The following is a 13,996-nucleotide window of genomic DNA, read 5'->3' as shown; positions in this document are numbered from 1 at the left end:
TCAATAAAATAAGAAATCTGCATACGATAAAACATTTCTATTATATCTATGAATTATAATTTCCCTCTGGTTCTGAATACAAATATAAGACAGCATGATATGGACTTCTACAAGCACAAAGTGAAATATGTAATGCTTCCAAGACAAGAACTAAAGAAACTCAAATACAAATTAGCCAAAAAAACCAATAAAAATTAGCATGTTTCAAACGTGCAGTTTCGTTACTTGTTGCAGCGTGTTTCAAACGTGCAGTTTCGTTACTTGTTGCAGCGTGCTTAAAACGTACAGTTTCGTTACTTGTTGCAGCGTGTTTCAAACGTACAGTTTCGTTACTTGTTGCAGCGTGTTTCAAACGTACAGTTTCGTTACTTGTTGCAGCGTGTTTCAAAGCGTTTCAGTTTAGTTTCGCGTGCTTCAAGCGTGCAGTTTCGTTACTTGTTGCAGTTGCAGTTTAGTTACTTGTTGGGCGCTTCAAGCGTACAATTTCGTTTTGTTGCAGCGTGTTTCAAGCGTTAAGCGTACAGTTTACTTGTTGCAGCGTGTTTCAAATGTACAGTTTCGTTACTTGTTGCAGCGTGTTTAAAATGTACAGTTTCGTTACTTGTTACTAACAACTATTTTCAGGAACAAATATTAAGCTGTAGGAACAATAATTGCTTCCAATCTTTATTGAATGCTGCGATTCTTTTAAACTGATTTCTGTCAGCAGAAGTATTTTATACTGATGTGACAAACTTGTAAATTGGCCCAACATCAGATACATAAATCACTAACAGTACAGGCTATTTGACTGCTGAGTGACAGAAACTGGATTATCCTAACTATAGGAAAAACAAAATTATCATAGAAATATACATGCTAAAGTCTCAGTTATTAGGTTTTTTATTTTTTAATACATTTAAGTACCACTTTAGGATAAACAGCCCCATAAACATTTAATAATATGGTTAATATAATCTAATTAATGGCTGAAAGGAGTTTGACTTTACATCATAAAATATATATACACACACACACAAACATTATTTTTAATCACAGTGATACAAATATTACCAGGTCAGAGCCTGTGATGTCCAGTAGACCACTCGCCACAGACTTGGTAGAACACCAGCAGGAATATGACTCCATGGTATGTGGCACATCTTTTCATTGTTACCTGTGATAAAAAACACAAGGTAAAATTTAGACTAGAACTCAATTTAGCAGTATAAGGAAAATACTGGTCATTTTAAACCATACCATATGTTTTCCTTAATTTTGTTTTGGGGTTGATATAGTACTGAAATAAGCCTAATAAATCAGTGATAGAAATTAATAAAAACCCAAACTACACAAAGGTTATACAATTTTTATTTCTTTCTATCAAAACTTAATATTTTTATCCTGTGAAACTGTTAAGTGAAATTCTGGAATATCTTCCACTTTTACAAATTTATCTTGGTTTCTTAATGCAAAGTTACACAAGGGCTAACTGCACTTCGTCCACCACAGGGGAGTGAACCCTATACTGCTGTCTGAGACTTACAGCTGAGACATAGATGTGGAATGCATGGAAAGCCTGACTTTATGTAAGTGGTCCACAATAGACACACACATTCCCACAAAAATTATGCCATAGAACTAATGCTTCCTTTTTGGCTATAAATTAGTGTTAATATTTTACCACTATTAGTTCTTACAACACTAACTATACACAAGTTTTCAACTCTATCCATGTTTATGCATTCAGCTGACTTTTTAACTTTCCCAAAATCTTTAATTAAATAACAACAAATGTAGGATATTGACTCTGAGAGAATTTAAAAAAAAAAATCAGATGAAAAAAAAAACTGATACAGTTGAACTGTGTCATGGATTACCTCTTTTTACCTAAACTGTAGTGTACGACAAACTAAAGTATATTTACTGCTACATATTGTGTGTGTATTTATTAACACTTTTTAGCTATACATTTGCACCTGTTATAAAATATTATCAGATATATAAAAAAACTTCAATTTTTTATGTTGAGTTATTTATGACTAAATAAATTCAACTATTCTTCAAAAGCACGAAACTGTTGCTGAAAAGATAACAGCTTTGTATGCACAAATTTACTGACATAGGAAGCTAACTTTCCTAACTAGTTTTGACGTACCACACACTCTTCTAAATGGTGCATGTGGTACAAAGCTAGTGACGTACTCAACTTCATATTTTAATAAGTTGGTGTTTGTTCTTTGTTACTTGATTTGTGCTTACAACTCTGTCATCTTTACAACATATACAGACAGTACAAAGTACTACCTAACCTGATTAAAACTGTTGAATATGGCCATAAGTTTAACAAGTAACCAACTGACACTTTAACAACTGTTGTTAATGTTATAGAAATTCAAGAATGACTAAGTTAAAACAAATGTAAAAGAACTGTAATTTTGAAATCATGTGACAACATGCATTATTCTAAAACTGTTTTCATAAAATGGAAAATGAAGAACATGCTAGTTTTGCAGCTGGCTTACATTGCATATATTTGTTTCTACAGTTAGAAATATTGTGTCTATACTTTAAGGATTTAATGTAGTTTCTCCTTGATGAAAACAATGATAAGTCTAAGTATTGCTAACAAGAGTTTCACAAAAACAGATGAATATCTGAGGGATTAGTAATGGATGATGAATTTTCCATACCTTGAGGGAAACTGGGAGTTAAAAGATTTTTGATGGACCAAAAGATCCCTTAATGTCCCACACTTTACCAGTTTTTAAAATATGAAAAACATGTGACACAATAACAGGTTCCATATACACATCTCAGAACAATCTGGAAGTAGTGACACTTATCTCAAAAAGTTTAAAATTTTCTCACAGTTATGTAAAACTTTAACGTACCTGGGGCAACCTCATAAACACGGCGAAGAGCTGTCTGTGTAACATTTACATTCAGCAAAGGTAAAATTGTGGTATTTCCAGTTTCTGTGGCACTAGTAACAAGTGGTATAGCAGCAGAAGAATTGGTTATGGTTGAAACCTGGTCTCGCAAACACTGTCTGTAAGACGTCTGAAAAATGGAATTCACATATGACAAGGGAATTTTGAACTACTATTACTATGCATGTATTTCTATATTACTGTCTTACACCTTTGTAAGTAAACTAACTGTTAGGCCTATATTTAACTCTCTCTGAACTGTCTTAACTGTTAAATAATAACCTCCAACACTTAAATAACTTTATTAAAATGTAGTTTGTAATTAACACTTTTAAACTTGTTTGTATTATATAAAATATTTAAAAACAAACCTCAACTTAGTTCCTCCATTTCAAAATTTTACGAGTTTGTAAATAGACTGTTGTAGTTTACAATGAATCAGAAACAACAACCTAAAACTTGCACATCCTACATCCTAGATTTGCTGAAGTATTATTACTACATTCATCAAAACCACCACAGAAGTTATCTGTTTTTAAATTTTGATAGTGTTTGCTAACCAGCTGTTTGGATGATGCTACTCTAATTAAACCCTACAGATCTCTCCAGTTTGGATACCCACAATTCAAGAACTGTTTGTTTTATGTTGATATGGTTTGCTACTATGAAAAGCAAAATAATTGTTATAACCAATTTATGGCTTACTTAGAAACCTAGATAAATTATAACAGTTTCAAACATTATGTTCCTGTGATGGATATATTTTTTGATTCTTGAATGTATACTTCAAAGCTACATTAATATTTATTTGAGCACAAAAACTTCCAAGATTCAACAAGGCTTAGGGAAGAACATTTAAGACTTTTACTTCTCTATCCAGCTACAACTAAAAATCCTTGTTTTTGTAAATTAATACTTACAGTTCCATATTTTTTTTAACAAGTTTAGAATTCTTAACTTAGTCTAACAAAACATAAGTAAAACAAATGGTCTAAAATTTAACAGGATAAAGCACATTGTGAAACACAGCACTTACACCACATACAGTTCATATTAGATTTATGAGTAACGTCTAATCGTATAATGATCTCCTGCTCTGACTTCCGCTCCAATGGATAAAAAGTATATTAATAAACTTCAAAATTTAAAAAAAAACACAAAACATAAACGTTAACAGTTGAAGTAGTTAACATTTATTGGAGTGAAATACTTCACACAGAATTAGGAGATATTACTTCATATCACTATCTAAAAGAAGTTAAAACATGCTATGAGCATGGAACAAATATTTATTTTTTATGGACATTAATGTACAATGCACTAGCTCAGAACATGATCATAATTAGACTACAGTTTTGAATAACAGGAGTGGGATACCAGCTTACGATGTGATCATAATTAGACTACAGCCTTCACTAACAGGAGTGGGATACCAGCTTATGATGTGATCATAATTAGACTACAGCCTTCACTAACAGGAGTGGGATACCAGCTTATGAAGTGATCATAATTAGATTACAGCCTTGGCTAACAGGAGTGGGATACCAGCTTATGATGTGATCATAATTAGACCACAGCCTTGGCTAACAGGAGTGGGATACCAGCCTATGATGTGATCATAATTAGACCACAGCCTTGGCTAACAGGAGTGGGATACCAGCTTATGATGTGATCATAATTAGACTACAGCCTTGAATAACAGGAGTGGGATACCAGCTTATGATGTGATCATAATTAGACTACAGCCTTCACTAACAGGAGTGGGATACTAGCTTATGATGTGATCATAATTAGATTATAGCATTGACTAACAGGAGTGGGATACCAGCTTGTGATGTGATCATAATTAGACTACAGACTTGAATAACAGGAGTGGGATACCAGCTTATGATGTGATCATAATTAGAACACAGCCTTGGCTAACAGGAGTGGGATACCAGCTTATGATGTGATCATAATTAGACTACAGCCTTCACTAACAGGAGTGGGATACCAGCTTATGATGTGATCATAATTAGACCACAGCCTTGGCTAACAGGAGTGGGATATCAGCTTATGATGTGACCATAATTAGACTACAGCCTTCACTAACAGGAGTGGGATACCAGCTTATGATGTGATCATAATTAGACCACAGCCTTGGCTAACAGGAGTGGGATACCAGCTTATGAAGTGATCATAATTAGATTACAGCCTTGGCTAACAGGAGTGGGATACCAGCTTATGATGTGATCATAATTGGACCACAGCCTTGGCTAACAGGAGTGGGATACCAGCCTATGATGTGATCATAATTAGACCACAGCCTTGGCTAACAGGAGTGGGATACCAGCTTATGATGTGATCATAATTAGACTACAGCCTTGAATAACAGGAGTGGGATACCAGCTTACGATGTGATCATAATTAGACTATAGCCTTGAATAACAGGAGTGGGATACCAGCTTATGATGTGATCATAATTAGACTACAGCCTTCACTAACAGGAGTGGGATACTAGCTTATGATGTGATCATAATTAGATTATAGCATTGACTAACAGGAGTGGGATACCAGCTTGTGATGTGATCATAATTAGACTACAGACTTGAATAACAGGAGTGGGATACCAGCTTATGATGTGATCATAATTAGAACACAGCCTTGGCTAACAGGAGTGGGATACCAGCTTATGATGTGATCATAATTAGACTACAGCCTTCACTAACAAGAGTGGGATACCAGCTTATGATGTGATCATAATTAGACCACAGCCTTGGCTAACAGGAGTGGGATACCAGCTTATGATGTGATCATAATTAGACTACAGCCTTCACTAACAGGAGTGGGATACCAGCTTATGATGTGATCATAATTAGACTACAGCCTTGAATAACAGGAGTGGGATACCAGCTTATGATGTGATCATAATTAGACCACAGCCTTGAATAACAGGAGTGGGATACCAGCTTATGATGTGATCATAATTAGACTACAGCCTTGAATAACAGGAGTGGGATACCAGCTTATGATGTGATCATAATTAGACTACAGCCTTCACTAACAGGAGTGGGATACCAGCTTATGATGTGATCATAATTAGACTACAGCCTTGAATAACAGGAGTGGGATACCAGCTTATGATGTGATCATAATTAGACTACAGCCTTGAATAACAGGAGTGGGATACCAGCTTATGATGTGATCATAATTAGACTACAGCCTTGAATAACAGGAGTGGGATACCAGCTTATGATGTGATCATAATTAGACCACAGCCTTGAATAACAGGAGTGGGATACCAGCTTATGATGTGATCATAATTAGACTACAGCCTTGAATAACAGGAGTGGGATACCAGCTTATGATGTGATCATAATTAGACCACAGCCTTGAATAACAGGAGTGGGATACCAGCTTATGATGTGATCATAATTAGACTACAGCCTTGAATAACAGGAGTGGGATACCAGCTTATGATGTGATCATAATTAGACTACAAATTTCACTAAAAGAGGATAGCTGTTTACAATGTGATCATAATTAGACTACAGCCTTCACCGTAATGAGGGTAATACACCCTCCACATGTGATAAACCCCATATGCATCAGTATTCAACAAAGACTTATTCTTGATGAGTTACAATAAACACAGTGGAATGATAGAAAGGGTGGGATATTCTCAGAAGTTCTCTTATTCTTGATGAGTTACAATAAACAGTGGAACGGTAGAAAGGGTGGGATATTCTCAGAAGTTCTCTTATTCTTGATGAGTTACAATAAATACAGTGGAACAGTAGAAAGGGTGGGATATTCTCAGAAGTTCTCTTATTCTTGATGAGTTACAATAAACACAGTGGAAGGGAAGAAAGGGTGGGATATTCTCAGAAGTTCTCTTATTGTTGATGAGTTACAATAAACACAGTGGAACGGTAGAAGGGGTGGGATATTCTCAGAAGTTCTCTTATTCTTGATGAGTTACAATAAATACAGTGGAACAGTAGAAAGGGTGGGATATTCTCAGAAGTTCTCTTATTCTTGATGAGTTACAATAAACACAGTGGAAGGGAAGAAAGGGTGGGATATTCTCAGAAGTTCTCTTATTCTTGATGAGTTACAATAAACACAGTGGAACGGTAGAAGGGGTGGGATATTCTCAGAAGTTCTCTTATTCTTGATGAGTTACAATAAATACAGTGGAACAGTAGAAAGGGTGGGATATTCTCAGAAGTTCTCTTATTCTTGATGAGTTACAATAAACACAGTGGAAGGGAAGAAAGGGTGGGATATTCTCAGAAGTTCTCTTATTGTTGATGAGTTACAATAAACACAGTGGAATGGTAGAAAGGGTGGGATATTCTCAGAAGTTCTCTTATTCTTGATGAGTTACAATAAACACAGTGGAACGGTAGAAAGGGTGGGATATTCTCAGAAGTTCTCTTATTCTTGATGAATTACAATAAACACAGTGGAACGGTAGAAAGGGTGGGATATTCTCAGAAGTTCTCTTATTCTTGATGAGTTACAATAAACACAGTGGAACGGTAGAAAGGGTGGGATATTCTCAGAAGTTTTCTTATTCTTGATGAGTTACAATAAACACAGTGGAACGGTAGAAAGGGTGGGATATTCTCAGAAGTTTTCTTATTCTTGATGAGTTACAATAAACACAGTGGAACGGTAGAAAGGGTGGGATATTCTCAGAAGTTCTCTTATTCTTGATGAGTTACAATAAACACAGTGGAACGGTAGAAAGGGTGGGATATTCTCAGAAGTTCTCTTATTCTTGGTGAGTTACAATAAACACAGTGGAATGGTAGAAAGGGTGGGATATTCTCAGAAGTTCTCTTATTCTTGATGAGTTACAATAAACACAGTGGAGCGGTAGAAAAGGGTGGGATATTCTCAAAGTTCTCTTATTCTTGATGAGTTACAATAAACACAGTGGAATGGTAGAAAGGGTGGGATATTCTCAGAAGTTCTCTTATTCTTGATGAGTTACAATAAACACAGTGGAACGGTAGAAAGGGTGGGATATTCTCAGAAGTTCTCTTATTCTTGATGAGTTACAATAAACACAGTGGAACGGTAGAAAGGGTGGGATATTCTCAGAAGTTCTCTTATTCTTGATGAGTTACAATAAACACAGTGGAACGGTAGAAAGGGTGGGATATTCTCAGAAGTTCTCTTATTCTTGATGAGTTACAATAAACATAGTGGAATGGTAGAAAGGGTGGGATATTCTCAGAAGTTCTCTTATTCTTGATGAGTTACAATAAACACAGTGGAACGGTAGAAAGGGTGGGATATTCTCAGAAGTTCTCTTATTCTTGATGAGTTACAATAAACACAGTGGAACGGTAGAAAGGGTGGGATATTCTCAGAAGTTCTCTTATTCTTGATGAGTTACAATAAACACAGTGGAAGGGTAGAAAGGGTGGGATATTCTCAGAAGTTCTCTTATTCTTGATGAGTTACAATAAACACAGTGGAATGGTAGAAAGGGTGGGATATTCTCAGAAGTTCTCTTATTCTTGATGAGTTACAATAAACACAGTGGAATGGTAGAAAGGGTGGGATATTCTCAGAAGTTCTCTTATTCTTGATGAGTTACAATAAACAGTGGAATGGTAGAAAGGGTGGGATATTCTCAGAAGTTCTCTTATTCTTGATGAGTTACAATAAACACAGTAGTAGAAAGATATTCTCAGAAGTTCTCTTTCTCAACCATTTATTTCCCTGTCTTTTAGAAACATTTTCAACAATGTAAGAGACAAAACAGTTTTATGAAAACAAGTTTTCTTATTATTTAGGAGGTTTTAGAGGTTGTGTAAATAAAATATAAAAATTTAAGATGAATAATTGAAATTTTAGTCCCAGCAAAAAAATCACCTTTCAATCAGACTGAGTCAATAACAGCCTGAATAATTTACAAACATTTAGTAAATATGATACATTAAAAACTCTGCATACAATAAATGTTTAATAGTTACCAAATGTTATAAAGATATACACAGCAAATTCAAAGTGATGGTATATTGTATAGTTACCAGTCTGTTAAACTGACCAATCTTGTTCTTATATGGTTGAATTAAAAGAAATGAAAAGTTGACATTTTTAACAGCAGTAACACAATGCTCCTGATTCTAAAATAAATATATTTTACATATGTATAATATATTATTGTTGCATTAAACTTTTTGTATTTGAGTTAGATTTACTGGATTAAAAAACTTTAGATATGAATACTTACTGTGGATACATCTAGAGGTAAAATAAAAATCACGGTGAAAGAGAAATACCAAGCAACAAAAACAGCAACAGTGACCAATACATGGTGTGATGTCCAGTTACCATATTTATGAAGCAAATATGCAGCTAACAAAAATATGAAGCTGATTTCTACCACTAGAGGAGCAACAGTCATTTTCCTAAAACTCCCCTACATTACCCCTTCATAAAACTTTTGTACACAGGTTACCTGAAAAAAAAAAAAAAAAAAAATCATTAAACTTTATTTTTAACAGCTTTTATTCCACATGAAATGAATACTAAAAACATTTAATATGCAAAAAATATCTTTGAGAACTATTGCATATAAACATAACTGAAAATGAAAATAGTTTAGTGAAAAATGAACAACTGGTTTAGGTTCCATATGTGCCAAGACAGTTTATACTATGCTAAAAATTTAAGCACCTGTTAAGAGAATTGTTTGGACAGACCTAAGCCTATGTTATAAAGAAAGGCAGGTATCTGCATTATACCTATTTCTTTACCATACTTCGTACTTAAACACAAAAACTGTGTTTTAAAGCAAAGCCACTTTTGGTTACCTACTGTGTTCACTGAGGGGAACCAAACTCTAAATTTTAGAGCTTAAGACCATAGACTTACTGCCATCTCTCCAGGAATCAAACACACACAAAAAAAAAATTACAAAACAAATTATTGTCAGTATCTATAAGAAATTTCTGAATATTGTTTTTACATGTTCTATCACTGTAGAGACTTTTTCAAATTATACAATAAAAATAATATGAGATCCATGTAACAATGGTAAATTAATATCTTTAAATATTTACTTTAACCACTTTCACTTGAAGGCCTAATACACTAACAAGGTTTCAACACATTCCAAAAGCACTATTAGTATAATTCTATGTTCTATAACATTGGAAACTGTTTGGTTTTAATATCATTTTTATGAATTAATATATTCTGATTTGTATATTGTTAACAAATATCAGCTGGCTTTATTTTTATCTTAAACAACTGGATGTCTCTTCAAGTTTTTATGGCATGACTAAAGATTAAAATTATATTATTTACAGAGCTGAATATGTAAACATAACACTACTGACAACAAGAATAAAGCATGAAATTAAATACACATAACCTGCAGGACCTTTCTACAAAATATTACTTGGTTTTACTTTTAAAATAACTGTCGATAACACGCTCAGTAAGAGTAGAAACAGACTTTGAAAGTTCAATGGGAAAGAAAGTTGGTGCTAAAACTAAAATGTCTTCAGACTTTGAATGCAATACAATTCTAATAGTAATGCACAAAATTAAAATAGTGTAGGTCAACCTTTCCAACTTATTTTTAAGACCAGAAGTATTTATTATTATGTTCCAATTACTAAACTGTAAACAATGTAAACTGTAGAGCGTACAGCTGGAGATAAAATTGTGCCATTACAAGATTATTAAAAACGTATTTATCGAACGAACGCATCTACCAGAAGTAACATGAAATATTTAAAACTACTAGTTCAGCCAAAGTGGGCACAACAATTTTTTTTATTTACTATTTATAACATAAATGTTACCAAACAGTATACTACTGTTAAGATGAATTATTGATATTCTTAAATAATAGTTTTTTTTTAATGATTACTTTCGAACATGAGATTTACGAGATAATGTAAGTTATTGCATCATTCATTGCCACATACCCCCAATCTCCATAAACAGTAATATAAATATTACCTCTTTTCGATTTTTAACGCAAGACCAAAGATGTGCAAATCTTGCAGATTGTGTCAACTAAGAACGCTAGCGACATCTGGACAGTCTTGAACGTATAATTTGTGGTTAATTTATTTACTAATCTCATAAGTATATATATTTTCTTTATAGATTTTTCTTTGCCTGAGAAAAAAATATAAACTAAGCACGAAATTATATTTATGACTTTGATAATTCTGAAACTGTATTTCTTTCAAATGCTTGTTTTAAACTGTGGACAAAAACAAAAGTACATGAATCATTTAACCGGTTAGACACGTTACAAAGACATATAATCTTATTTTATAACAATGCAAGTTATCAGTGATGACGAGAAAACCCACTTGTAGAGAAAATTATATATGTAAAAACGGTCGGTTTGGGTTGAGAAAATTTGTTATCCAGAGGAGCGAACAACGTTTCGACCTTCTTCGGTGACCGGCCGTTTTTACATATATAATTTTCTCTACAAGTGGGTTTTCTCGTCATCACTGATAACTCGCATTGTTTGCTCCTCTGGATAAAAAATTTTCTCAACCCAAACCGGCCGTTTTTACATATATAATACGAGTTATGTTTAAAGCGAGTTCTGTTCCGTCTTGGTTTATCACCATAGTTTAATATTGGTACTTCTGTCATAATTAACCTTAAAGTTTAATTAAAAGCTTAAAATATGGCGAAATAAAGACTTAAGTTGGTTATTTCTGAACAAAAAAAGACAATCTCTAATAAACTTAAGCAGGTAAACTTCCATTACCATCCTGCTTATCTACTGACTATTTCGTACCGAAAAAGTTATAATTACATCATAGCTTTTCAAATCATGAGTTAAGCACATTATTTTAAAACGATTTTGAATATGCAAATCAGCAAGTCGCGTGATAACGAGAATAACGAACGATTTAAATTTAAGGAAATTTAATATATCAGAACTACATTTGAATATTGTTTGACGGTGCGTAGGTAATTTAATGCTGCCAAAAATTGATCACCTTTGAGAATGGTATGTTTGTTTGTTTGTGTTTCTTATAGCAAAGCCACATAGGGCTATCTGCTCAGCCAACCGAGGGGAATCGAACCCCTCATTTTAGCGTTGTAAATCCGGAGACATACCGCTGCACTAGCGGGGGGCTTGAATGGTATGTAAAGTGCACTTCGGATCCGAAATATTCATAAACTGAGATAATAAAAACATTTTCAGATCGGGCATGTAGAATTTCAAACATGTTGACATCTCTTTTACGATGCTCCTATAGTGTGTGGTCCACACAGATGCTATCGTCATTTTAATGATTCACTAAAATATAATTTTTTTACAAATGATTTATATGTATCCACGTGTTTGTTCAGCAAATAATAATATTTTAATAAGTTACGTGTTTCAACAGAGTTCCTGAAATTTAAGTTATAATTGTGCTAGTTTTTATTGTTGGAATTTATTTCATCCCGATTACATTTGCCTGCAAAGGCGTTACGTAATGATATTTTGTACTTTATTATTTTAAAAAAGTTAATTATGATAACCGGCACCAGTTGTAAATAAACGAAAGTTAAAACGGTGATGATGAAGGTATCTGTAGACTGCACCCTGAAGTGAGAATATTTTTACTGATCGTACGCTGTAGTAGTATCCCTTTTACCTTTTACTTATTAGCATTGGAAAACAAAGAAATATCTGACAACTTGGGGAACCAGAATCATCCAAAACAGATCTGCTATAAGTCATACCTCAGCCGTCATACAAATAATATTCCACGAATATAAAGGTCAATGGCAAAATCCGTCAACATGCCTCAGACAACAGCACGCAACACAGTAAGAAAAGATCTCCTTTTGGGAACGAGCCTACAAATGTATAAATTAACTGAATTTAGGCTTCCAGTCATACTTACTACTCAACCATTGCATAATTCTATCATAATATAATATTATGTTATTTATTATGAATTTATTTTTGCTCCGTATATATGCAGGTATCACCTAAGACATGTTCAAGGCAGCTGTAAGGTGATTTTGTTCTTGTTATTTATGTTCCTTTGTTGTTCTCTTATAGAAAACACCTATTCTTCTCGGGAAGATACTACTGTAATACTGCACATTAGAGAAGACAGTCGACAGTACTATACTTTAGCGGTCATTTTGGTGTTATCTGGAAGTTACGGTTTCAACTATATTGTGATGAAAATGATAAGTTCCATAAGATAGGTTATGGAAAAATTATAAGGAGAGGAATGTGTGTTTTGGATATGATAATCTTACCTCGAAGCTTTTTGCAATGCAAAATACGCTGGAGAGCTATTTTTTTCATCAGAGGATTATGATTGGACGTAATGATATTGGTTTTGTTTTGTTTTGAATTTCGCGCAAAGCTTGTTTTGTTTGTTGTTTTTTTTAATTTCGCACAAAGCTACTCGAGGGCTATCTGTGTTAGCCGTCCCTAATTTAGCAGTGCAAGACTAGAGGAAAGGCAGCTAGTCATCTTCACCCACCGCTACTCTTTTACCAACGAATAGTGGGATTGACCGTCACATTATAACGCCCACACGGGTGAAAGGGCGAGCATGTTTGGCCCGACGGGGATGCGAACTCGCGACCCTCAGATTACGAGTCGCACGCCTTAACACGCTTGGCCATGCCGGGCCATTCGCGCAAAGCTATAGGAGGACTATCTGCGCTAGCTGTCCTAATTTAACAGTGTAAGACTAGAGGGAAAGCAGCTAGTCATCATCACCTACCGCCAAATCTTGGGCAGCTCTTTTACCAACGAATGGTGGGATTGACCACTACTTTATAACGTCCAAGCGGCTGAAAGGACGAGCATGTTTGGTGTGACGGAGATTCGAACCTCGGATTACGAGTCGAGTGCCTTAACCACATGGCTCTAAAATAATTTTAATACAACATGTGCCACCTCTGTATAACGTAGTAGTTGCGATCAACATTATCTTATTTGCAAAAATGAAAAAAAAAAATTATTATTTTCTTAATTGGAATTGAAATGGTAATTAAGCAATACTATTAAAAATACTTAACGATACTATAGTTTATTTGATTTTGAATTGAAATTTAAGCTTAGACTTAAGTAACTATTT

The 13,996-nt window shown here is 34.2% G+C and overlaps 1 protein-coding gene across 1 annotated transcript in view; it reads right to left on the bottom strand.

Moving 5' to 3' along the window:
- Positions 1 to 10,958, bottom strand: part of LOC143254032 (G-protein coupled receptor-associated protein LMBRD2) — a 34,726-nt gene extending 23,768 nt beyond the window's left edge. Inside the window, exons 1-4 of the mRNA XM_076508764.1 lie at positions 10,887 to 10,958; positions 9,145 to 9,372; positions 2,874 to 3,042; positions 1,054 to 1,156 (exon numbers count right to left, since the gene is read on the bottom strand). Coding sequence (XP_076364879.1) covers positions 1,054 to 1,156; positions 2,874 to 3,042; positions 9,145 to 9,318 — 446 coding nt within the window. The 5' untranslated portion in view covers positions 9,319 to 9,372; positions 10,887 to 10,958. The remainder of the gene's footprint in view (positions 1 to 1,053; positions 1,157 to 2,873; positions 3,043 to 9,144; positions 9,373 to 10,886) is intronic.
- Between the last annotated feature and the right edge of the window lie 3,038 nt (positions 10,959 to 13,996).

Source organism: Tachypleus tridentatus, chromosome 6 (genome assembly GCF_004210375.1).
Source record: "Tachypleus tridentatus isolate NWPU-2018 chromosome 6, ASM421037v1, whole genome shotgun sequence".
NCBI lineage: Eukaryota > Metazoa > Arthropoda > Merostomata > Xiphosura > Limulidae > Tachypleus > Tachypleus tridentatus.
This window is presented reverse-complemented; position numbering and strand designations above follow the sequence as displayed.